The sequence below is a fragment of the Quercus suber genome, unplaced genomic scaffold, assembly GCF_002906115.3.
Source record: "Quercus suber isolate HL8 unplaced genomic scaffold, Cork oak 2.0 scaffold_113, whole genome shotgun sequence".
NCBI lineage: Eukaryota > Viridiplantae > Streptophyta > Magnoliopsida > Fagales > Fagaceae > Quercus > Quercus suber.
The window spans coordinates 537,254-562,496 of NW_027069578.1; the positions used below are offsets into that span (position 1 = coordinate 537,254).

Genomic DNA, 25,243 nt, shown 5'->3' on the forward strand with positions numbered 1-25,243 from the left:
GACCAATAGAGACCAATAAGATACTAGCTCCAATGGGCCTTGGGCTTTTCTGTCAACTTTTGACAAGTCCAAAATTACCATTAATTATATTCAATACCACTATAAGAATATAATTGTACTCTAGCTTTATTAATAAATTATATCCAAAAACTTTATTATACATACAACCCCTTCATTAAAATATTCGTAGTAATACAAAGTCATGAATACAGACTGCCACTTTGAAGATTACTACATCTTAATCCTTGAGTACCCAGTTTAATCCTTTATGTTATTCATCATATATTTATAAAATCCAATTTCATAAATATATACTTTAGTAACTCCTTATTAAAGTGGTTAGGCCTAACACTCTGAATAACTAAACCCATTAAACTTATCTCAAGAGAATATTTTATATCTCCGTTAAGAGATTATGAATTCCATCTAGAGAATATATGTTCCATCAACACTAAATGTGGTTGCCCAACATACTAAGGTTTTGACCGTAACTTATAGATCTCACTCCTGATATATCAAAGCAACCTACATCTCATGATCAGGTCTATTATTCTCTCAAGATTTAGAGTTGATGTAAATAGATGTCGTGAGATTTATTATTCATTTGACAATCGTTAGGAGAATAATAAATCTCATAGCGGTCCAGTTCAATATGTCTTAACTCTTAAAACATATCAACATATCAACTAGAAGTCTCCACTTCAATGATCAGGACAAATCATCTTAGTTGATATGTTATAGTCTTCGCAGATGAAATGCCCAATATCATCACCAACTACAAACTAAAATTCTGAGTTTACAAAGAACTTGTGATTTATATCTTCTGTGACTAAATCACATAAATCACATACTATGTATCTCATGGACTAAGATAATGTCTCATTAGTTCATTTATAAATAGTTTGATATAATTAAACAATCTAATTATTTATAACATGCCAATAAATTGGATTTTAGGACAAAAATCCCAACATATAGATCTTGCCTTCTGTTGAAGGCTAATTTTTTGTCATTAATTAGGCCCATGCTCTAGTTTTAAGGCTTGGGCTCTGCAAGGCCATAATAGAGTTATAGGTGAGTTGGGTTTTGTTCCACCGTGGAAGATAAGTCTGTTTCTTATAACCAACTTGTGCGCAAATGCAAATCCAAAAATCCAAGAGGGAAAAATACATATATGTATATAAGGAACTAAAAGGATTAGAGAGAAAAAAGAATTGTTTAATGGATTTTATTATTTTTTTGTGTAACCCAAGATATTGGTTCCTAGAACCACAAGACCTTTGAATCCCTAGTCCACATACTTCAATATACCCTTTAGGATCCACAAGACTTGTGAGACTTGGAAGCCTAGATCAATGTGATTTTCAAAAACACAAGTTCTATAAGTATATATTTTCCTTTCTATAATGCTTCCTTTTCTTAGAGAGTCTAAGGAAAAAGTCCACAAAGCCTGTAAATCCCAAACTTCATAGACTTACGTAGGTCCTTAAGACTCTACAAGACTTGTGAGATCTGGGACCTTAGATCAGTGTGAAGCTCCCAAGTTTTTCTACAAGTTGAAATTTCTATTCACACAATATTTCTTTCCAAGGTCCTTGACCTGGGCTAGTGTTTCTTGCTTATTTTTCCTGATACTGTGCAGATCTTAGATGCTCAGTGTTTTTCCTCCCCCTTTAAATTTGCCTTGATGATCTTTTTATAGTGCATATGCTCTGGTTCCTTGAAACGAAGTAGCTTTTAGTTTGCTGGATCAACCATGGCCTTCTACCATGACTCTGAAGGAGTTCTTGGTCTTCTTTCCTTTTTTCATTCTCATTTTGTTTTCTTGGGAACCCGCATTTGAAAGTATTTTGATTGTTCTCTTCATAGAAAGTGGTGTATTAGATGCAAGAGAGTCAATACCGTACCGGAGGCTGTACCAGTTTGGCCAGTAGTACGATATATTTCGGATACCGATCAATACCGGTGTACCCTTTCGAGTTTACCACTATCTTTTACTATTTTATACATTATACAAAATTATATTTCTAATAACTCAATATACCACCTTTACAACTTTTTATATTTTATGATGGAGTTATCAACGTAAATATATAAAAGTGAAAACCATTAAATAATCCAACACCCACCAAACTCAATAAATGCTAGTCCCACGTGTCAAAAGAGTAGTGATACCAATTCAAAATATCATCTGATGCTTTGAGAAAACCAAAAGCTAGTGTACTCTTTTGATTAAGTTTACTCAGCATTTATATTGAAAAAGCAAAAGAGAAGTCTAGGGAAGAGTAAGTGTAGAGAACGGAAGTTACAAAATAGAAGAAGCAATCGGCCATCGTTGAGTCCTTAAAGAAGAAGATGGTAAAAGAAAAATGTGAAGAACAATGAAGTCGAAGTCTTGAAGAAGAGGTGATTCTAACTTCATTTTGCAAAGCTATTGTGCTTTTTTCTTTTTTTTTTTTCATTTTTCTCTTTCTTTCTGCTGGGTTTTCTTAACTTACTCAGATTTGCACCATCCTACCCTTAAAAAACTATCAAAATTACCAAAGAAAAAAAAGTAGGCATTTTGTGTTTCGGTCCAATATCCATTTACCGGCCGAAACAGCCAAATTTCGCCGGTACCGGTTTACTGACCGGTACGGTATATACCAGCCGTATCAACCGGTATGGTACGAGATTAACTTCCTTGATTAGATGTCATTTGAGTTCAACGAGAAGAGGGTCCATTCTCAAGGTTGAGAAATGGACATTTCGAAGGTTCACTAGGCTAATAGTAACTTTTTTTATTGGCTTTTTTTCTTGAAAGTAATATAAATGGTTTTTTTTTTTTTAGACAGGTGAACTCTGAAAGCCTCCCAAGCATCTTTCTCCTTTTGCTTTTCCCTCTCATTGAGCTCCCTCAAATCTTTTCATATAGATTAGTCAATTTATTCCAAAGTTTCAATACCTTTTGGAGCATAGTGCGTCTCCTTCATTATTCTCTTTCCAAGGAACTCGATCCTAGTGGTTGGTTCCTTGGTGGGCTCTTTTGGACTAGCCCTATTTTTTATTGGACTTTCCAAGGACCCTTTTCGATGACCAATTTTCTTAGGTCATTTGCACCTTATTCAATGTCATTTTCTCTCTTTATTTGCTAATGGGCTTTTACCCCATTCTTCATGGTTCTTTAACCTCTTTTACAAGAGTGTCTTTATAGAACAATGGGTCCTTTGTATTCATATAAGGCCCATGATCTAGTTCCTTGAGTTGGGCTTGTCATTGTGATTTTTTGGGTATCAACACCTTCCTACCAACTCTTTTCACTGGAGCATTTTCTCTATCAAAATGCAGATTATCTCTTTAGTATTTTTTAAAACACTAAATATGCTTTATGTTGCTTCTATAAAGTGCTTTGGGTGAATGACTTAACAAATAATTGCCACTATCTCCAACAAGAATTCTATGGCTTGTGGTAATTCCAAGTTTGTATAGGGCATTGAAATGGCTCAAATGATTGCACATTCCCCCCCCCCCCCTTTCTTTTTGATAATTGCAATTAATACTGCCACTTTTGAATTCTGATGGAGTGTTTCTGTAAGAGAGGAGACACACAAGGCTCTTCACATTGTTGATGAGATGGTAATTCAAGGATGTGTTCCAGATGAGGGGACATGGAAGGCAGTAGTTGGTGCGATTTTGGGATTGAAGGAAAGTGTGGGAAGCTTCTGAGTTGTTGCAGGTCGAGTCGATAAGCGAATTTCTTATGCTTGAATGATAAATCTGAAATTGATTTTTATGAGTCAGTTAAGTGACCTTGATCTATTGATTTTCTATTCTTTATAATCCTAAAATTCTTTGAGTTTATTACTTCTTTTCGATAAGCATGCATTTTTTGCCTAAGGATATTGTGATTTGCTTCTTGTAAGTCATGCACAGCTTTGAGGTGTGTTTTTAATTCTTAACATAGTCACAGACTCACAAATACACACAGGGGCACTCACACTGTTGGACTAAGTGAAGGATATTTCACCAAATAAGCATCTAATAAGTTTAATATCAATAAACATGAAGTATTTTGCAATCTTTATTTTTCTAGTAATTAGAGGATGTCCCATGTGATGTGATGCCTGTATTCGTTATTAGTTATTTTATAATACTCATATGTGTTATAATCTTTGAGAAAATTAATTTCGATTATATATTATATGTCACTAAAATAATCAAGAAAAAAATTGTAATACAATATATCCATATATAAGTAACTGTAGGGACACAGTTTGCAGCCCAAACTCAAGATGTGTGAGATATTGGCCCAGTGAGCCCAGTACAATAAATCTGTAGGGAGTGAGTCAAAGAACTAGGCCTTAATGAATTTAACAGCGGCTAGTATGAATTTAAAAGATGATCAAGCAAGAACAAGGCACATAGGACCGAATGAATTCACTGTCCGAGGAGGCAAATCTTGGTATAAATCAATAGAACTGATTACAAATGCAACTTTGATTGCTACAATATTCTTTCTCTATTTTTCTAATCCCCTTCTCATGGAGGATGTCTCACATTATATAGCTCCCTTTGGACTATCTTGATCCTACACTTATTGATCATCTGAGCCCTTACTTGAGTGTCTATCCCATCAAACATCCTCTTTAGCTTTCTATGAGTCGTGGTAGCCAAGACTGCATTGTTCAGGGGTCTTCTCCACATAAATGCGGCCAGAAAAGTAGTTGCAGTGCATTTAATGCGGTGGTAGCAGCTTTTCCTTAGATATTTCTGAGTTCCCATTACTCTTATATGTGTATGATGCACGTCCTTATCACTGAAGCCTCTTGGAAGGTCACCTTGATCGTTAGAATACAGATTTGAACTGCATTCATCATATCCAAGGAGGAATTCCTCCTCGAACCACCCTCTATTCGTTCCTTACTTATAAGACTTTAAAATTGGAACCCCTCATAATTATTTGCCCCTCCTCGTACATGCCTCTGTCCTAGGATAAGGCCCAAGGCCCAATATATAATTTTGGGCCCTTATCCCTATAATAGCCCCTCAAAATTTCGATTTTTCCTCTCATTCGAGGAGAAAAAGTGGGGTTTTGATTTTTAAGAGACAAAACCATTTATTTCTCTAGTTCACATGTGCGGGAATGCCGTTTCACGTTCCCCATAATTGCAACAGATGCTTTGAAGCCCGCGAGGTGTCATTAAATGCTCCAAGCGGCGCTTTGTTCCCAGATCTAACCGCGAGATGCAGATCCAATAGTTGTTCTTTCTCCTGGAATTTTAAGTGGGATAATTCCCACTCATTTTCACCCTCTATATATAGCGTTAAAGGAACTCATTTTCCCTTTACTTTATGAATTCTCAAGTTCTCCAAAGATCTCAAGCACTCCAACTCCTAAGCTCTGTACATCCCCAAGTTTCCTAAACTCTTTTCCTTTGGAAATTACCAAAAGATTTTGTTAAAGGTTCAAGATTTGACACATTCACTTGTTTTCGTAAATACCTATTTCTTCAAACTTTCTTTTTCTCCTCGGCCGAGTTCCTTGGCCTGCTTTCTTATTAGAAAAATTTCTCCTTGTCATCCACATTTGCTTAGATGGGTAAATTTAAGCACTTAGTGGATTCTTCGACTGGTATGGAGGGTTTTAGGGCCAAATACTGTATCCCACAGGGAGTGGGCTTACAATATTGTCCCCTAGACCGACTACTTACCAATAGATAGGTGGGTGAAGTTGTCATTCCAATGATCGCCTTTATAGAGGAAGGAATGGCACTTCCCATGGGAAGGATAACCAGAGACTACCTGCTCAACCACAGGCTGTGTCCCCATCAGTGCGCTCCTAACATGTTAGAATCTTAGGAAGTGTAGATGCCTTAAACGACCAGATGAATCTTAGGCTTACATGGCACGACGTCACTTACATGTATGAGTGTCATTCTCTTGCTGGGGGATATTACCTCAAATCCCGATCTAAAGAGGTGAGATTGATATCCTGCCTCCCCAAGTCCAACAAAGGCTTGAAGGATGATTACCTAGTAATCTCTGGGGAGTGGCACAACGGTCTTCATTGCCTAGTTAGGGCAAGAACACTAGGTGGAGTACCTCAGGATTAGGTCCCTTGGCAGGTACCTTTGTTTTCTAAGCTTTTCTTCTATTCATTCCGAGCCATTCTCCTCCTTGGATAATAGTTGTCATTGATCTGACCACAATTTCTTTTTCGAATGTTTTTGCAGATAAAGATCAAGTCGCTTCAAAACTTAGCCTCGTCAACGTTCCAGGGCTCAACTACTTGCTGAGGTCGGAAATATTCGTAAGTGAAGACGGGCAGTTATGGGCTACTCACCTGATCTTAGATTATGAGCCCTTTTCGTGCATATTTCAAGACGTAGGCCAAGTAATAAGAGCAGGTAGCCCCAAGCTTGCTTGAATAGACGTTTCTAAGCCTGGGTTCTTAGCTCGGAGAGACCTTTCCCTTGTTGTGCTGCCACTCTATCCTGTTCCTCAACAAGTAGCTGCTCCAGGAGAGGAGTCAGCCTTGTCCCGCCATTCCTTAGACGCCAAGATCGACCGATTCCACTTTGAAGAAGAGGAGGGGGCATTAGAAAGGCCAGTAGAGCTCTCAGACTCTGAGACTGGGTTTGAAAGATTTTCTGCCGTCCATCATCCAAGGTTAATAGTCGCTTGGCCAGACATTAGTTCCAAGGAAGAAGGAAGAATGGACCTGAAGCAAAGAACCAGTTTGAAGGGCCTAATGGCCAACAGGAATAAAGGGGGGTTAACTTCAAAAGAAGTTCCTAATACTCAGGTTACTCCCAATCTTCCTCCTTCTCCCAAAAAGGGTGCCAAGCAACAGAAGAAAGACAAGGATACCCAGGACAAGAGGGCCCAATCTGTGGAGAGTTGGGGGGAGGCTGAAGTGCATCAAAGGTAGCGCTCCTGGGCCTCTCGGCTAAAGGTGGAGGGTGCTTCCATTTCTTGGGACGCCACGATCTGGGAATCTCAAAAGGGGCACGTTGGCATCCTCGCCAAGGCCTTAGAGCAGCCCCTTCTCCTTCCTAAAGACATAGAGGGCCTTAGGCATATTAGGCAACCTGATCTCTTCATGTCATTGAAGAGGGACCTTGCAATGGTAAGTCAATCAATATCCTTTTTCATTAAATACTAAGCAGCACGTCCATTTATATATGTGTGTATTCTTTATGACCCCTTTGCTACTTTTATGCAGATTACCCAGCAAATTTATGTAGCCGAGGAGTGGGTCAGGAACACTCAGGACGAGGTTAAGGCTGAGGCCCACTCCTGGCTGGAGGTTGAGAAGCAGTTGGGGGCTCTAAGGCAGGACCAGACTGAGCTATCCGAGAAGCTAAAAGAAACGGACAAAGCTCGCTAGAATGCCTTGGTAGGTCTAAAAACCGCAGAGAGGCAAGCCGAGGATTAGCGCCAACAACTGCATATAACCGAGATAAATCTGGCCATAGAAAAGCAAACTATTTTGGATCTCAAGGCCGAGCTGCAAAAAGTTAAGGATGCTACTTGGGTGGCTAGGGAAGCCGCTACGGCCATAGTGAAGGCATCCTACGAGCGTAGGGTGTGGGACACAAAGACTCGATGGCAGAGGAGGTGGTCGTAGTGTGCAGGGACTACTGCATCGAGTCCTGGGGAGTAGCAATGGACTGGGTGGGAGTTCTTGTAGACTCCGAGCTGAGGAGGGCCGAGAATATTTTATTCCCAATAAATATCCAAGAAATTCCAGACACGGTCCCTTCTCCCAAACAACTCCCTACCACTCAAACTCCCCCTCTTGATGCCGAAGTTCCCGAAGGGGCTGGAGTGGGTAGGGAGACTCAACCACCTATGAAGGTGAAGCCCTCCAAGGATGCCCTTACAATTAGGGATGTGGTCTCCTAGGCCAAGGATGCGAAGGCTAAGTCTAAAGTTGATGATGTCCATTCCAAGGCTGCTGATCCCAAGAAAGACCCTCCCCAAGCCAATGCCTAGATGTAGGACTCTCTTTTGTAGTTTTTATTTATTTATTTATTTTTATTTTATGTATATATACTTTTTGTAATGGCAATTTGCCATCAAACGGAGTGTATTCACCTTTCTGTTGAATGAAAATGTTTTTCTTCCTTTTATCCCCTGTATTTTCACTTAGTATGCTTTAGAGTTTATCACTATTGTCAATGGTATTGAACTGCTAACAATTTAAATAATTTGATTAAGTACCAGTAAAAAAGAGATCTAACATACATTTGTACTATGAATTGGATAAACAATCAAAGACTTTAACTTACACAAAGTTAGAAATCCGAGAAGCTAGTTATAACCTGGAATATGTTTTGACACTTAGTGAAAAACAAATGAATATCACAGAACGTTAATATCACCATAGCATCTGGTCTGAGGACTCAAGCATGACTAAAATTCTACTTAAGCATTTATAAGGATGTCATAGAGTGTTAACTTCTCCAAAGCATCTAGTTCGAGGACTTCAGGCATGACTAAGATTCTGTTTAAACACTTATAATAGATGTCAGGCATGATTAAGGTTCTGTTTAAATACTTATAATAGATGTCATAAAGTGTTAACTTCCCCAAAGCATCTGGTCCAAGGATTTCAGGCATGACTAAGGTTTTGTTTAAACATTTACAAAAGATGTCATAATGGGAAGCGCGATGTATTTATACAACAAATAAGCATATGATAAAAGAAACTTTCATTAATAATAATACATTTTCAGGTTGTTTACATTCCAAGGACAGGGTATTACATGCTCATCTAGGTCCTTGAGGAAATATGCTCCTATACCAACCATCGAGGTGATGCGATAAGGCCCTTCCTAATTAGGTCCTAACTTCCCCCATGCTGAGTTCTTTGCAGTACCTAGAACCTTTCTCAATACCAATTCACCATGCACTAATGGCCTCTACTTTACATTGTTATCATAACATTGCTTGAGCTTGTGTTGGTAATATGCCAGTTGGACCATTGCATTTTCTCTCCTCTCTTCAATCAGGTCTAGCCTTTTTTCCAGCAATCCGTCGTTATTAATTGGATCAAAAGTACTTGTCCTCAGCATTGGGAAGCCAATCTCTAAAAGGATAACAGTTTCGGCTCCATATGTCATTGAGAAAGGAGTCTCCCTTATCGACCTGTGATGTGTGGTTCGGTATGTCTACAGAACATGTGGTAGTTCTTCCACCCACTTTCCCTTTGCATCATCCAACCTTTTTTTGAGTCCATTCACTATGACCTTGTTAACAGTCTCAGCTTATCCATTCCCATAGGAATAAGCTAGGATAGAGTATCTATTCGTAATTCCTAATTCACAGCAGTATCTCCTGAAAGACTTGCTATCAAACTGAAGGTCGTTCTCCGAGATGAAGGTACGTGGGATTTCGAATCGTGTGACAATGTTTTTCCAAACAAACCTCTTGGCATCCACGTCTCTGATGTTTGCTAATGGCTCAGTTTTGACCCACTTAGTGAAGTAGTCTATGCCGACTAGCAAGTATCTCTTGTTTCCTGCTGCCTTGAGGAAAGGGCCGACAATGTCTAAGCCCCATTGAGCAAATGGCCAAAGGCTGCTCAGAGGATTAAAGACTCCTCCTGGTTGGTGTATGTTTGGTGCAAACTTTTGACATTTATCATATTTCTTCACATACTCTTGGGCCTCTTTTTGTATGTTCGGCTACCAATAGCCTTGAGTGATGGCTTTGTGCGCCAAAGATTTGCCTCCAGTATGGCCTGGCTTCTTTTATTCATTTTGTGTTGATACATAAGAGCATTCTCATTGGCTTGTCCAAAAATAAATGAATTTTGTACCACCAAAACCCACTTTATATATTTTACATTACCATTTTCACAACACATCTTACATCTCATTCTTTGTTTTGCATTCCATCACATCAAAGTAATACATAGAAGTAGGAATAATAGTAGAAAACTAGCCTAGCTAGAGCGGATTTAAAATGCATTTGCATATTGAAACGCATTCGTATATAACAGTTAAAGTAAACATATATATTTTCATATGCAAAAAATAGTCGAGTACAACTGAGCAATGTTATGTACTGAATCTTTTATTTTTTAGGAAGGCAATTCCTTTGAGTCTCTTCAATCTTCATTATACAAACTTTCTTTTCTTACTTCTCATTCTCCCTTCAATATTTTATCTACAATCTAAACCAATACAATTTATTTGGCTGGCGAGGATTGATATTTGAAGGGGATTGACTTTGTCTATTTGAAGCTCTAAACCAATGCAAAACAATGACGATATGGAGCAGAGGGTGGACATTTGAGATCAATATGGGTGAGTTGTTCATAATTTATCACTTTTTTATATGGAGGGGAGGGGACAGTGCAGTTTGATATTTTTGACTTTGTGTGTTTGAAGCTCAATTAATTGTGTGTGGTATATAGAAACTTTACCCAAGCATGGGTAAGTTTTTCATAAATTACAACTTATTTCTTTCTGTTTTTTAAATCCAACGATTTGCTGATATTTTTCTATGGCAATAGTATAGATTATTGATGCAGGCTTTGTTCTGAACGTTCAAAACCATATGGACCTTTTGGAATGTTAAAATGGGTTGTTCGGAAAGGAAAGAGTAGTGTTGCGTGCTAAGAGCTAAAATTTTTTTTTACATATACATTCTTTACAAAAACTTGCAATTTAAAAAATTTATTAATGATATAGCTATTGATTTTTAATTTTTTAGAAATTTTGCAAGAATGAAAGATATAAGAGGAAGATATAATCAAATGATAGATTTGTCAAAATTAACCTCCAATAAAAAGATATTGAGTAAGGTTGTAGCCTAATTAAAGTTACAACTAATTTGATAGCTAAACTTTATCCTACTTATAAAATGATAAATATTGAAATAGACAGAGATATCTGCTTGTTTGTTACTGTAAACTCTAACTTATCTTACTTAAAAAAAAAAAAAGGTCCTTTCGGATAATAGTGTATATTGCCTTTATTGAAAGTAAAGTTGAGATGATTTGAAACCTTGAATAATAATTATATATATATATATATATATTATATATTTTGGTTTATACTTCATCCGTCCAAACTCAAAATCCTACCTCTGTCCATGTTTGAATATGTGTACCTCTTTTTGTTTGTTCAATTATTCATCTGTTTAGCTAGTATGTGCCTCTTTTTTTGTTTCATGATTTTTCTTTCCTCCCCCACCCCTCTTCCTCGGCTCTTAAAATAAACCCTAATATAGGGTATACATATAGTAGTAGCTAGTAGGTAATCCTTGGCGAACTCTTAGATTGTGGTATTTGCACAAGAAAGACTAGAATGGCTTTATTTGCTTTATAAGTATATGGGTCTAGAGTTGAACTTGTGTCCAATAGTCAGTTTTACTAGACACATTAAGATGCGGACACATGTTCAGTTTTGGACATGTGTCCGTATCCTAGCGTGTCTAGTGGAACTGGTCACTGGACAGAAGCCTCTCTCTATGAGTCTATAATAATTTTGAGTGTCTTGGGTCCTACTATCTCTAACAATTTCTTCCTAGATGTATTAGGCTATTAGCAATAGGTCTGGTCTTAAAAACTAAAAGTGAGCTAGGGACCCAGGTTCCACACACGAACTGGCTTGGTGCATGCAGCATAATGAGTGTTTTTGTTAGGTGTGGAGCTGAAATTTATTGACTCTCACTCTCAGTCGGCTTCACCAGCCATACAATGGAAAGCACTGGGTTTGTAGTTGACATTATGAATTTATGTTTCATATTTTGCATGACAGTCATCGGTTATGGGCTTCAGTGCTGCACACAGCGCACTACAGCCAGCTCATAGAAGAAGAAGAAGAAGAAGAAGTAGTAGTACGCTTTGAAGAAGCATCAGCAAAACAGTGAAAAAAAAAAAAGTAGATTCATTAAAAAAAAAAAAAAAAAAAAAAAAATGTTCATCCAAATTTGCTACGTAGTACCGCACCATTATTGAATGTACTAACCACCCATTATAGTGTAGTGTCATTTCATACTAGGCAGCAAGGATAGGCCTATTTTGGAGCACAATGATTGAATTAAATAGAAAAGGCTTTTAGGTAAAGTTCCAACAACTTCCTTTATGCATCCAATCCGATTTATTCTTATATGTAAATTAATCAATCAGCACATTGCTCAACAACTTTGCATGCTGCTACGTCCACATCTGTCTCCTTAAAATTATGGCTAACAAATGTTGGACATAGCCAAGTTCTCCGTTTTAGTTGGGAGTGGTTTGAGAAAAAAATTTAAGCTACAAAATTCTATGACCAACATGTTCTTTGTCTGAACCCAAAACCAAAAGTCCATTTTCAACACAAATTAAGCCTACATTCCGATTAACCCGTTTTCCTCCCTTCTAAGTCAAGCAGCATCACCGTAGGTTACTGTCCGAAGATTGCGCACCAATCCAAGCCCAAAAGAAAGTCCAAACTCAAAAGCTCTAACTCAATGACTCAAAAGTCCAATCCAATCATCTTAATTTACGACTATCCTGGACCGTCTGATTACAAAATAAATAAGACAAAAATGATCCAATTAGTTCTTGAGGTCATTTACGTAAATTTGGCCTAGAATTTAGATTCTGTTCCCTCGTGACTTGAATTTTCCCCCACTCCTTCTCGCCACGTGGCTTTTGTCCTGAAATAGCCAAAATGGTATTTTCCTACGTGGAAATAGCAATAAATAATTGGTAATAGTAACCATACTTTAAAAATTGTTACTGTATGTGTGTAATTGTGTATACGGCACAATTACTCATGTCCTATGCTGCACCTTCCCCAAGCACGGTCACATATAATTTGGACCCACCACACAACAAAAACGAATCTCACAAACACTTGTTCCCTAATGCTTCTTTTTTTTTTTTTTTTTGGATAAGGAGTTCCCCAATGCTTTTTAATTACTAAATCAGTAATCACTATTCAGGATTACTGATTAATATATATTTTTTTTCTACTACTAATTTTTATGATTTATCACTTTTTATTGATTACTCTCACAATTATACAAATTATAAATTAGAAGTAAAAATATTGCCTGAAATTTTTTTTGTTGGTTCAACATCCAATCGGAGTGTGTTGATTACTCTGAAGCATAACAAAACTTCAAAAGTCTCATATTCAATCAAACATATTATTAATCTATTATTCTTGGGATTTCACGATGTATGGTAAACCTGAGTTTTATTTATTTATTTATTTTTGAAAATTAAAAGTGACTGGGTCAGTCATAACACTTATTAAATGAGCAACCTACACTGTCCGATTAAAATAAAAGTCTATCAACCCTCATAAACTTAAGCAGTACATTAATAAATCTTCTACCTTCACGAGTCAACTATTGAGCAAAATTTATAATTTCCAACTGTTAGTGCAAACACGTCCCCAGCACACACAGTCACACACACACACACTTTCTCTCTCTTAAAAAAAAAAAAAGCAAGGAAGCTCAACTCATAAAGGAAGAGATATTAGACTCTCTGAGAAAACGAGACGCTCCTAGTAATTGAGAGAGAGAGAAAAGCAATGCATTTCGAAGCTTCGATGCTCAGATTTCTTATGCTATGGCTGCTCGTTTTCTGCACCGCTTTCTCTTCGTCTTCAGCACGACCTCGTGAGCTTCCACTATTCTCTGTCTCTCTATCTCTGTTATTCGATTTCTTGGAAGTAAAATTTGAGTCGCGGAATGGTTAAGGAGTTGAGTTAGGGTTTTGGAATTGGAAGTGAATCTTCATTTGCATTTTGATTTGAGTTTTTGATAATTGAGCTTTTAAGCTAAGTTCTGTGACGAATTAATGTTATGAACTAGTTGTTTTTGCTTTGGAGTTTGGTTTTGACTTTTGAGATAGATCTTCATACTGTGCTTTTTTTTTTTTTGTTAACATTCATGTTGTTAAGAAATTGAAATGAAATATCAGGTAGCAGAATTGGTGTAAGGATTTTGCATATAATTTTATTTTTATTTTTTTTAATCTTTTGATTGAAAGGGGAAAAACAATCAGGTTGAATTTGTTTGGCTGCTGTGAAAATTGTTTTGAAAGTAAAGAATAAAGATTTTGAATATGTGAGGAAATTTCATATTTTTAAGATATGATAAAGCAGTACTTCACTAAGGTGTCCCTTGAATTCCCAAATTTGGAAACAGAAGGACCAAATTCCAAGTTTTATTTTTCTTCTTAATTTTGGCAACAAAACTGAGTTCAATGACCGAATTTCTCGTGCGTGAATTGCGAATTCTATAGCTATAAAGTTGTTTTTGCTTTGGAGTTTGGTTTTGACTTTTGAGATAGATCTTCATACTGTGCTTTTTTTTTTTTTGTTAACATTCATGTTGTTAAGAAATTGAAATGAAATATCAGGTAGCAGAATTGGTGTAAGGATTTTGCATATAATTTTATTTTTATTTTTTTTAATCTTTTGATTGAAAGGGGAAAAACAATCAGGTTGAATTTGTTTGGCTGCTGTGAAAATTGTTTTGAAAGTAAAGAATAAAGATTTTGAATATGTGAGGAAATTTCATATTTTTAAGATATGATAAAGCAGTACTTCACTAAGGTGTCCCTTGAATTCCCAAATTTGGAAACAGAAGGACCAAATTCCAAGTTTTATTTTTCTTCTTAATTTTGGCAACAAAACTGAGTTCAATGACCGAATTTCTCGTGCGTGAATTGCGAATTCTATAGCTATAAACTATTATTGGTACGGTGGTAATGACTTAAAAAAGGATGTGGTGTTTGAAGAAACCAGGGCATTTCATTAAAGCTGCATGCGCATTTCTCATCAATTAGCAACATGTGAGCTGCATATTAAGTATTGGAGCGGGTCATCTTTGTGTGTTAATTGTTAGTTTGAGTTTCTTGGCCAATTTTGAGTATTTCTAAACTATTATAACTGGTTTTGTATGCTTAAGGGTTAGAGAATTAGAATTAGTTCTTGTGCTTTCTTTTATTTAATTCTAATGGTGGTTTTAAAACTTGTGGAATCTTTTCTTGCACTACAGCACCATTTGCCATGCGGATAAGCTGTGGAGCTCGTGATAATGTTCATACACCGCCAACCAATACACTTTGGTATAAGGATTTTGCATATACAGGAGGGATACCTGCTAATGCAACACGTACAAGCTTCATCACTCCTCCTCTTAAAACACTTCGCTACTTTCCCCTATCTGGAGGTCCTGAAAATTGCTACAACCTTAATAATGTGCCAAAGGGACACTATTTAGTCAGGATGTTCTTTGGATTGGTTAACCAAACCAATTTTGACAGTGAACCTCTATTCGATGTTTCTGTCGAAGGAACTCAGATTTGTTCTTTGCAGTCAGGTTGGAGCAACCAGGATGACGAAGCATTTGCTGAAGCCATTGTGTTTCTTTCAGATGGCACTGCCTCTTTCTGCTTCCATAGCACTGGTCATGGAGACCCAACAATTCTTTCAATTGAAATTCTTCAAGTTGATGATAATGCATACTATTTCGGTCCACAGTGGGGTCATGGAATAGTGCTTAGAACTGCCACAAGACTGAGTTGTGGTACAGGGCAGTCAAAGTTCGGTACTGATTATAGTGGTGATGTATGGGGTGGGGATAGATTTTGGAAATACATTAAAACTTTTGGTCAGAATTCTGATCGGCCTAGATCTACTGAAAGTAGCATAAAGCAGGCTTCTCTTTCTCCAAACTTCTATCCAGAAGGTCTTTATCAGTCAGCACTTGTTAGTACTGGTAATCAGCCTGAATTGACATATGCAATGGATGTGGAGCCCAATAGGAACTACTCAATTTGGTTACACTTTGCAGAAATTGATTCTTCAGTGACTGCCACAGGGCAAAGGGTATTTGACATCCTGATAAATAGCGATGTTGTATTTCAAGATGTAGACATTATCAAAATGAGCGGGGATCGTTATGCAGCTCTTGTTCTTAATACAACTGTTGCAATTAGTGGAAGGACCTTGACAATAACCTTGAAGCCTAAAAATGGTAGTTATGCCATTATTAATGCCATTGAGGTTTTTGAGGTTATCATAGCAGAGTCCAAAACCTCACCAGAAGAAGGTATATATGCCACCTGTGTTTGTTATTATTACATAAATTTTTTGTTTCATATCTTCCAATCTAGTGCTTAAATAAAGCTAGCTTAATAAGTGTGCATGCTTACATAAATATGAATACGTGCATGCATGTATGCATGTATGCTAAGTTAGAAGCTACCTAGAGTGTTATGTTGGTAGATCTACCAAGACGGTTCCTTCAATAACAGAATGTTGGCACCTACCTTGTCAAGAAAACTTATTGATGGACAAAATAAATCCCTTCAAAGTAACTCTCAGCTATATCTAAAAGGGTCTCCTAGGTTTTGTTTCCTCTATTCTTATTAGTGCCAATTTCAAGCAAGCTTAAGTGCTGATTCCTAGGTTTATTTTTCCCTCTAGTCTTGTTAATTCTCAAGCCTCCTTTGAGAATTTGTGCTGCATCAAAGAGACTGAAAATGCAGGAAGAAAAAACCTGCGTCATCCAAAAGGAGTGACTGAACCAAATATCCTGTTTCATATCCAATAGAATTGACTTTTATGAGACAAAGTGAGCCATATTAAACATTATCTTCTTGATCTTATTAAAAAACATAAGGATCCTCTTGTCAATACAAAATAATTAGTCTGGTTAGTAGCATTTGTTGTTCCCTTTTATATATTTATCTTAAACCATGTTTACCAAAATGCTTTTTTGTGTTAGTTTTACCAAACGAAAAAAAAAAGAAAAAGAAAGGCTTTCTTGTGTCACATGTTGATTAAAGATGTTCTAGGGCCTTTATAGGATATATATCTATTTTTCTGCTGGTGTTTATGAGTCTTGGATGTCGTCAAGTGTTATGAACAGAATTTTCTGATTTTTTTTTTTTTTGGCTGGCCTAATATCACTTAATGCTGTCTTTGCATTGTAATATTAAATATTTTGTAGTCAACTTTACACACTTTTTGATGTTTTTGTAATGAGCTAGTTAACACCCCTCCCACAAAAAAAAAAAAAATCCCCTACCTCTCCTGCCAAAAAAGGGAAAAAAGCTTTTCTTACACTTATTGTTCTTTATGGATAAAGAATGTAGTTTCTGGAAGTTGGAGTCTATATAGGCTGTTGCTGATTGTACTATCTTTATTCTATTCTAGTTAGTGCTCTACAGACTTTGAAGAATGCATTGAGCCTTCCTCTTCGGCTTGGATGGAATGGTGATCCATGTGTTCCCCAAGAACACCCATGGAGTGGAGCAGATTGCCATTTTGACAGTAACAGCAGCAAATGGTTCATCGATGGACTGTACTTTCTTGATCCTTGGTTCATATTTATTCTTTTCCATTTTTTAAATATCCTCAGAGTAATGATTGCCTCCTATGTCATGTCATATTTATTGTTTATCTTTTACCTCTTTGAACTGAAAACTACTAGCCCCCAACTTTCAAAATTGTATACAGTAACTGAGATGATGCAACAGCTACCCTATGTCCTTTAACACTTTAATTGCAAATGCTCAAATTTCCAAAAAGCGTTACACTGACTGTCCCTCTAAATTCTAATCCCTTCAACAATAGTCTTTGAGTCTCTACCATCACCAATTCCTTCCAGTCCACTGACACCAATCTGAGATCTATACCAGTGAGCCCAATCAAAAGCTTTCTATGTGAGCCCCATATTATTAACCATCTTGCTACTTTCTCTCTAACTAAACTGTCTCACAATCTACCAAATTTACAGAGAAAAACTTTTGGTGCTCTCTGGAAATAGCATATATTTCAAAAAGTGACTGCATCAATAGATGGTATCCCTACTCTTCTGGGAGAATGCTTTGTATATATTAAACTATCTAGTTATTGCCTTACGGCTTTCTGTTTTTTAGACATGTTTAGATTTTGGTAATGAATAGCTTTTCATATGTCAATGATTGGCCCTAATATGGTTTGACCATTTAAATTGCTTCCTCATTTTTATAGGTAAATATGATTTTTGTACCCTTTTCTTCTGTTGTTTACTTTTATATTTTCTGTACACAACTCAACCCAGATTCTGGCACTACTTATTTGGCATTCTAGTTTTATTTTCCGTAGTGAGAATGTCAACTATTAATTTCCACATAATTGGATAAATTCTGTGGGCAAATACATTTTTTTTTTTTTAAATTGAGCATCACACTTTTTCAAACTCACTTGCACAAAGCCCAAAGTATATTGCATTTTCTGGAATTTATCATCTTCATCATGCGTGGCCAAGGGTTGTTTCACTTTATGTTTAATTTTAAGATGTTAATATCTTCTATTGTTATATAATATGTTTTGAGTAATTAGTGTTTTACCTCTGCATGATCAGTGGTCTTGACAACCAAGGTCTGAGGGGTTTCTTGCCTGATGACATATCCAAGCTAAGTCATCTACAGAGCATGTAAGTATCAAAAGGTCTCCTTCAATTTAAATTATATAATTGGAAATGTAAAGCTGCAATCCTTATGTTTTGACATTTCATCCAAGGATGTATCACTTGATGAAATTAAGCATGTTTCTAAGAAATGGTCCCTTGTTATGTCTTTTCACTTAATTGGTAGTCATATTTTTGCTATTCCAAAACTATATGATAGCATGAACTTTAGTGAATCAAATTGTTAATGATTTTGTTGTAGCCTTCTCTATGTATCTCTTATATTTGTTTGACTTGTGCATTTACAGAAACTTGAGTGGAAACCTGATTCATGGGGCCATTCCTTCCTCACTTGGAACAATAGCTAGCTTAGAAAAATTGTAAGTGCATTGCTTCTCTATTTTCAGATACTTATCATGTTTTGGTTTCTACAGAATAGATACAACTCTCTGCAAATGATACTGTTTTCCGTGGAAAGACCTGCTATGTCACTGACATTGCAAATCATGATATGTAGTGTTTAGCACATTAGTAGGATAATGATAAATTATCTTCGCCCTTTTCTCAAAAACAGCTTGCATGAGACTAGTCTATGTGCTTTAATGTCTTTGTTCTACTAACCAATGGCATTTGCAGCTAATTAGGGCTGTAAATGAGTTGAGTCCAACCGAGTTGAATATTAAAAGTTTAGGATTAGTTCATTTGATTTTATTTCGAATACAATCTAAGCTCAAGCTCATCACCAAGCTTGATCACATGCTCAAACTTGGTTCATTTTCTTATTGAACAAGCTCAAACTTGTTCACATGCTACTTGATTAACTATTATTTCCCCATACATGGTAAACACCGTATGACTAAAAAGATTTGTCATTTCACAAATCTTTACTAATAATTAATAACTATCGTTTCAATGAAAAAATAAATAAATAACTAAATTATAGTTGAGATTGTATTACTTGAGTTAATTACATAGAATGATATTCATTTATATATTTATAAAAATTAGATTCACCAACCTTTTATTGTTATATTTTTTACTACAAAATAGGCTAATTGTATTGTCGATATATTACAAATAATAATTTAATATTCTAGCTTATTAACTGACTTATACAATCCAGTATTCAGTCTATATAAGCATATTTTATACATGTATTGATTTATACATATAAACATGTGATAATATATATACTCAAATCAAACTTCATAATCTCAAGTTTATTGACAAACACATTATTATGTTTAAGCTTGACTCGTTTAATGCTCGAGCCTAAAATTAGGCTTAAGCTTGATTCTTTTGCCAAATAAATGAGCATAAACAAGTTTTTCTCAAACCAAGCCAAAGTTGTTCATTTACATCAATTCATTTACAGCCCTAACAAATGTAGTGTTTTGTTAAGTTGCTATTAGAATATTCATGCTTTGCTCATATGACTTGTATCTGTGCTACCTTACCTTAGTTATGTGCTCAAGAATAAAATCTACTTCTATACAAACTTGGAAGTCTTGAACTATCATGATAAACTCTAATTGTCAACTATTAGGTTAAATCTAAAATGGGGAAATGGTTTTAAAGCATTCATAACTCAAATTACATTATGTTTGATAGAATTGTTGGTCATTACATACCTGAATGCACTCTTGTTTCAATTTTCCCATATCGAAAGTGTGATAAAATTCATGTAACAACGTCAAGTTAACTTTTTTCATTGCAGACTGGCATCCATGTGACTTTGTATCATTTTATTATACTAATCAATTTTCTCTTTAATTAGTCAGATATGAGAAAACCATTTTCATAAGAAAAGAAATGCAATTGCAATGTAACTATGCAAATACCTTGTTGTTAAGGCAATACAAATGCAGAAATCTTGTGCAAAATTGCAATAAAATGTCAAATTTAACCCTAGTTCTGCTATCCAAATGCAATCCTAACATTAAGAAATCCTAGAAATACAAAATACAACTCAAAAACTTATTTCTGGACCAAAGACCAGTTATTTTTGGAGTAGTGTGGTTTTGTATTATACTGATGAAGAATGAAGAAATTTGGTTTGACCTCATGCATCAATGCAATAAAAATATGGAAGGTTTTGGATACTCAAGTGACTTGCTATTTTATTCTGTGACTAATTTGAGTTACTGTGAGAATGTAATGTCTGAATGCATATGCTTCTGTGGCAGGGACCTGTCCTACAATTTCTTTAACGGATCAATTCCTGAAAGCCTTGGACAGTTGACATCATTACAGATACTGTAAGATCTTTCAAGCACATCATTAGTCATTTTACCCATGAACTTAAACACAGGACTCTAATTTGTCATAATGATGCAGAAATCTTAATGGCAACTCATTGTCTGGAAGAGTCCCTGCTGCACTAGGAGGAAGGCTTTTGCATAGAGCTAGCTTCAAGTAAGTTCCAACTAATGTTTAGTCTCTCAAGATTGGAGGCTTTCAGTAAAGACTATATTATAACATGTTCAGAATGATTTTCGTTTTTTAAATATTCAATGCTATGTACATATGTTATTCACTTATTTGTTAATTTTAGGGTAGTCAGCATTATTACTATAGCTGCTATGCACACTTACCATAGATGTTTGCAGTTTTACAGATAATGCTGGTCTTTGTGGTATACCTGGACTGCGTGCATGTGGGCCCCACCTTTCTGCTGGTGCAAAGGTTGGCATTGCTTTAGGTGCATTGTTGTTATTACTACTCATTGGCATCTGTTCAATGTGTTGGTGGAAAAGGCGGCAAAATATCCTCCGAGCACAGCAGCTTGCCGGTAAGGACATTGATATCAAAGTCAGGAAAAATATATATATATTTATATATAAATTTTTTTCAGAAATATTCTTATACAAACACTTATATGCATTAAACAGAATTTTTCATATAAACTAACATGGAAGGTAGTTTACCATTTAATTCCACTCCCATACAGTTGGTGTGTGGTTTATGCAATGCATTATAGGCCATAGGGTGCCACGAAAAAAAAAAAAAAAAAAAGTGTCACTATAATGCCAAAATAACAAAAGATGAAAGAGTTTGACATTAATAGATATTGGTAAGTAACATCTTCAGATTCCACTGTCCTTTCTTACTTAGTTTGAGATTTAAAAAAATAACATTATGTCAAGCCCTGTAATACAAAATGCGTGCACATACACAAGCATGCCTTGAAGCATATTTGTCTTCCATGAAATTCATGTTTTGCCCTTTTTTTTTTTACAGCACGAGATGCCCCCTATGCGAAGGCAAGGACTCATTTATCACGTGATATCCAGATGACAAGGCCTTATAATAATCATGGTCATTCTCGGACTGCTGCTGAGAATGGGCCTAGTTTGCTGTCATGAGACAACAATCACTTCGTGATATAATCCAGTCAAGACGTGCTCCATTTTTGAGACTTGATTCTGTTTGAAAACAAAATCCCAGTGGCCAGATCGTTGATTCGGCCTTGCAGAGATTTTTTTTCAGCTCATGATACTGCCCAGTGTGCTACTCTGTTCGTTGAATCCTGAATAGCAAATAGGCTCACTTCATTAGAACCAGATCCCACATTTGTGCACCAAATTCCCTGATATGAAAAATCTTGTACATTGCTCCAATTCTTTTTTACTCCCCCTAAATCTGTCAAAGAAATTATGTAACAAATTAGAGAACAGATGCATATAGAAATTCAAAATTTTTCCAAAATTTAGTCTTACATTTTTTTTTTATCTTGTTTGAAAGTAACCAACGTTTGATTCGTCTTTGGGTTACTTGGCTAGTACAAACCTTTCTTTTCTCATTGGTGCTATTATCATTATTCCTTCCCCTAAAAAACTGTAAACAAATTCTAAGTGGTTCTCTACCACATTTATACTAGTCTCTTCTTGCCCCCTAAATATTTCTAAATACGCAAACCAGGTACTTACTAGAATTAAAGATTCTTTTTTTCCCTAAAATATTTCAAGTAATATATTTTGAATAAGAAGTGAGTCAACAAGTCAACAAGGCAGGTCTACAACTTCACAAAAAGATAGAAGGTTACCATGTAAAATGGCTTGGTGATCCCAAATGTTCGATGCATCACATTAAGGTTATATCACAGCGAATCAAATGTGCTCTAAGAGTAAGAATTTTCTTTTTCAATAGTATAAACAATGGATATGTTTCTTATTTTATGTTCTTAATTGAATGTAAGGAGTCGTGGTCTTGGTTAATGATAATAGCTTAATTTTGCATATTTATATCATTATTATAAAGCATTATCATACTTATTTTGAGTTAATTCATGCATTTTATATTTGGTTTTGGAATAATGCTAAATAATCAATTTTCTGCTTAGTTGAATTTTAATGCATGAATTTGTCTTTTGTAGGAGAATGAAATTAAATGAGCAGATTTATGCAAAAAATAATGCTAATGAATTTTACTTTTACGATGGCCATAATGGAGTCAAAGTAGGCTAACTCAATGAAATTTAAGTCTAATTGGAGCAAAGAATCAAAGGAAATTTGTATCAAATCCAAGTCCAATTCAAACTAGGATTCTAGCTTGCGCACCAGTTAGTATTTTGGGCATAACATTTGGCTCAGATGAATTGAGATGATTCAAGTTGGACTGGAAATTTAACTTAAAGGGCTACAATTTTGCAGCTACCAAAATTCTGAATTCTAACGTTAAATGGGCCAAAAAAGTCGGATAACTGAAGTCTGAAAACCTGTGATTTTCACCAAACGGGAATTCAACTTGTTGTAGGATTCCTTGACCTATTTAAAGGCTCTTTAAGGCAAAATTCAGAGGGGAGTTGCAATAAAACGTAATTTAGGTTTTCTTAAAGTTTCCTATAGTTTTTAGAGTTTTATTTGTGTTATAGCTTGCAAAAAGCCTTGCTAAGGCAAGGGGTGAAACCCAACTGTTTATTGGTATGTTCTTAACAATTATTTTATAGTTTTAATGCTTATGTTATTATGTTTTTGATTGATTTACTCATCTAAAAAAGTGTTTAGTTCTATATAATTTTTTGATTTATTGTAGACTCCAGGCACGTTAAATGCTTAGTATTCCATGTGAACTAATTCACTAGTTTTGTTTTGCCTAAAATCAATCAATTTCATGAAACTATCTTAGACAATTAATTCTTAAGTTCTTATTGTTAAATCATCCAACTAAGATCAAAATTACCTTAGACGTTATTGTTAAACCATAATATCTTAATATATTGTTAATTCCTCTCATTCAAAATTACCTTCACCAAATTATCAAAATTTCTCTTCAATATAAATTTATTGTTTTAGTTATTTTCTGTTGTGGTTTGCTAATCAATTCCTTTTTCTCGGTGGATTCAACTTCGAACTTACCGAGTTATTACTCCGCGACAATCTTACACTTAGGAGCATTATTTAAGTCACAGCAAGTTTTTGGCGCCATTAGCAAATGTGAAAATTTCCCATTGAAGAATCTTTAGCAAATGTTTAATGTGAAACTTTAATATTTAAGTATTTTTATTATATAGAAAATTTGATTTCATGGACTCATTCTGGTTTTTCTTAATATTGTAATTGATGGGCGCAATGTACCCGGTCATTTCATGCAGTTTTGTCATCTGAATTAGGTGCAATGGATGTCTTATATTTTTTTTGTTTAGTCTTTTAATGTAGGTAAATACGTAAAATATTTATTTTTTTTACCAAGTAGTCATAGATTATTCTGGTCTCTTAGATGCAAATGTGAAAATATTGTGTATTTATAGTTTCTCTTATTAACACAGGAGAGGATTTTACAGGTGTGCCGCATTGTTAGTGAAATTGTATCAATTCAAAGTGTTGTTTTGTTTTGTTTTGTTTTTAAATACTGACATTATTTGTAGTTCTCAAATCATAAGTTGCACGATGAGGTTTTAGCTTACAGCAAATTGAGGCCTATGGTGTCTAATTTTATGTTAGGATATTACATGCCACAGTCCTTGATTGTGGCAGTGAGGTTGAGGTAGGTTTTAGGATCAAATCTTAGAAAGTATAAAAACGTAAGCAAGAGTTTTCTATTTTATATATATATACACTCCTCAAGGATTATACGGTTTGCTAAACTCATAGTTGAGTTTTTACATCACATTGGGTGGGGTCCTTTTTTCTATTGAACATGATCCTAATTCTTAATATGAGGATGGCTCCATTATCCCAACTCCTTTTCTAGTCAATTCCCAAATATTGTGTATCCCACTCTATTTCTCTCTCATAGAAAGCACACATTAAAGAGAAATATTTTAGCATAAAAATCAAATTACACATGAATTTTTTAATTATGCTTTGGGAAAGATAGTCCTTACTGAAAAGATTATGGTGTGTACTAGGTCTACTGTGATTGCCTCAGATGGGTAAACTGGCCATTGCGTATTATTTTCCTTAGGGGCCGAGTTGTTGTAGGGTTTGTTTGGATTGAACTTATTGTTGCTGAAACTGAAAACTGAAAACTGAAAATACTGTAGTAAAATAATTTTTAAATGTGTATATAGTATCGTGGGACCCATTTTTAATATTTTTTTAGTGTGTAAACAGTGCTAAACAGTACATGAACAGTGTTTTTTTGTCTCTACACAGTAAAATCATGTGATTTTACTGTTCACTTGTAGGGAAAAAAAAAAAAAAAAAAAAAAAACCGAAAAACGCAAAACATGGACTCAGCTTTCAGCTTAATCCAAACGTCCTCGTAGTAGGCATCTCATTCACTCTATATAAAATATATGATTCAGGCACTAAATTCCTTTTGATGCCATCCACTGTACTTCAAGGTTGGCCATTGCGTATTATTTTCCTTAGGAGCCGAGCTGTTGTAGTAGACATCTCAT

At 35.5% G+C, this 25,243-nt stretch overlaps 1 protein-coding gene across 2 annotated transcripts; it reads left to right on the plus strand.

Annotated features, from left to right (window-relative positions):
• Positions 1-13,446: 13,446 nt before the first annotated feature.
• LOC112004375 (receptor-like protein 4) lies at positions 13,447-22,107 on the plus strand. 2 transcript variants are annotated; one of them, XM_065775517.1, is made up of 9 exons: positions 13,447-13,611; positions 14,998-16,053; positions 17,163-17,328; positions 18,355-18,426; positions 18,708-18,779; positions 20,586-20,657; positions 20,737-20,814; positions 21,009-21,190; positions 21,640-22,107. In XM_065775517.1, the coding sequence occupies exons 1-9, from the start codon at positions 13,524-13,526 to the stop codon at positions 21,762-21,764; spliced, it is 1,911 nt and encodes a 636-aa protein (XP_065631589.1). In that variant the 5' UTR covers positions 13,447-13,523; the 3' UTR covers positions 21,765-22,107. The 2 variants fall into 2 exon arrangements, with proteins under 2 accessions (XP_065631589.1, XP_065631590.1); XM_065775518.1 differs by having other exon boundaries at positions 13,450-13,611; positions 17,163-17,310.
• The last annotated feature ends 3,136 nt before the right edge of the window (positions 22,108-25,243 follow it).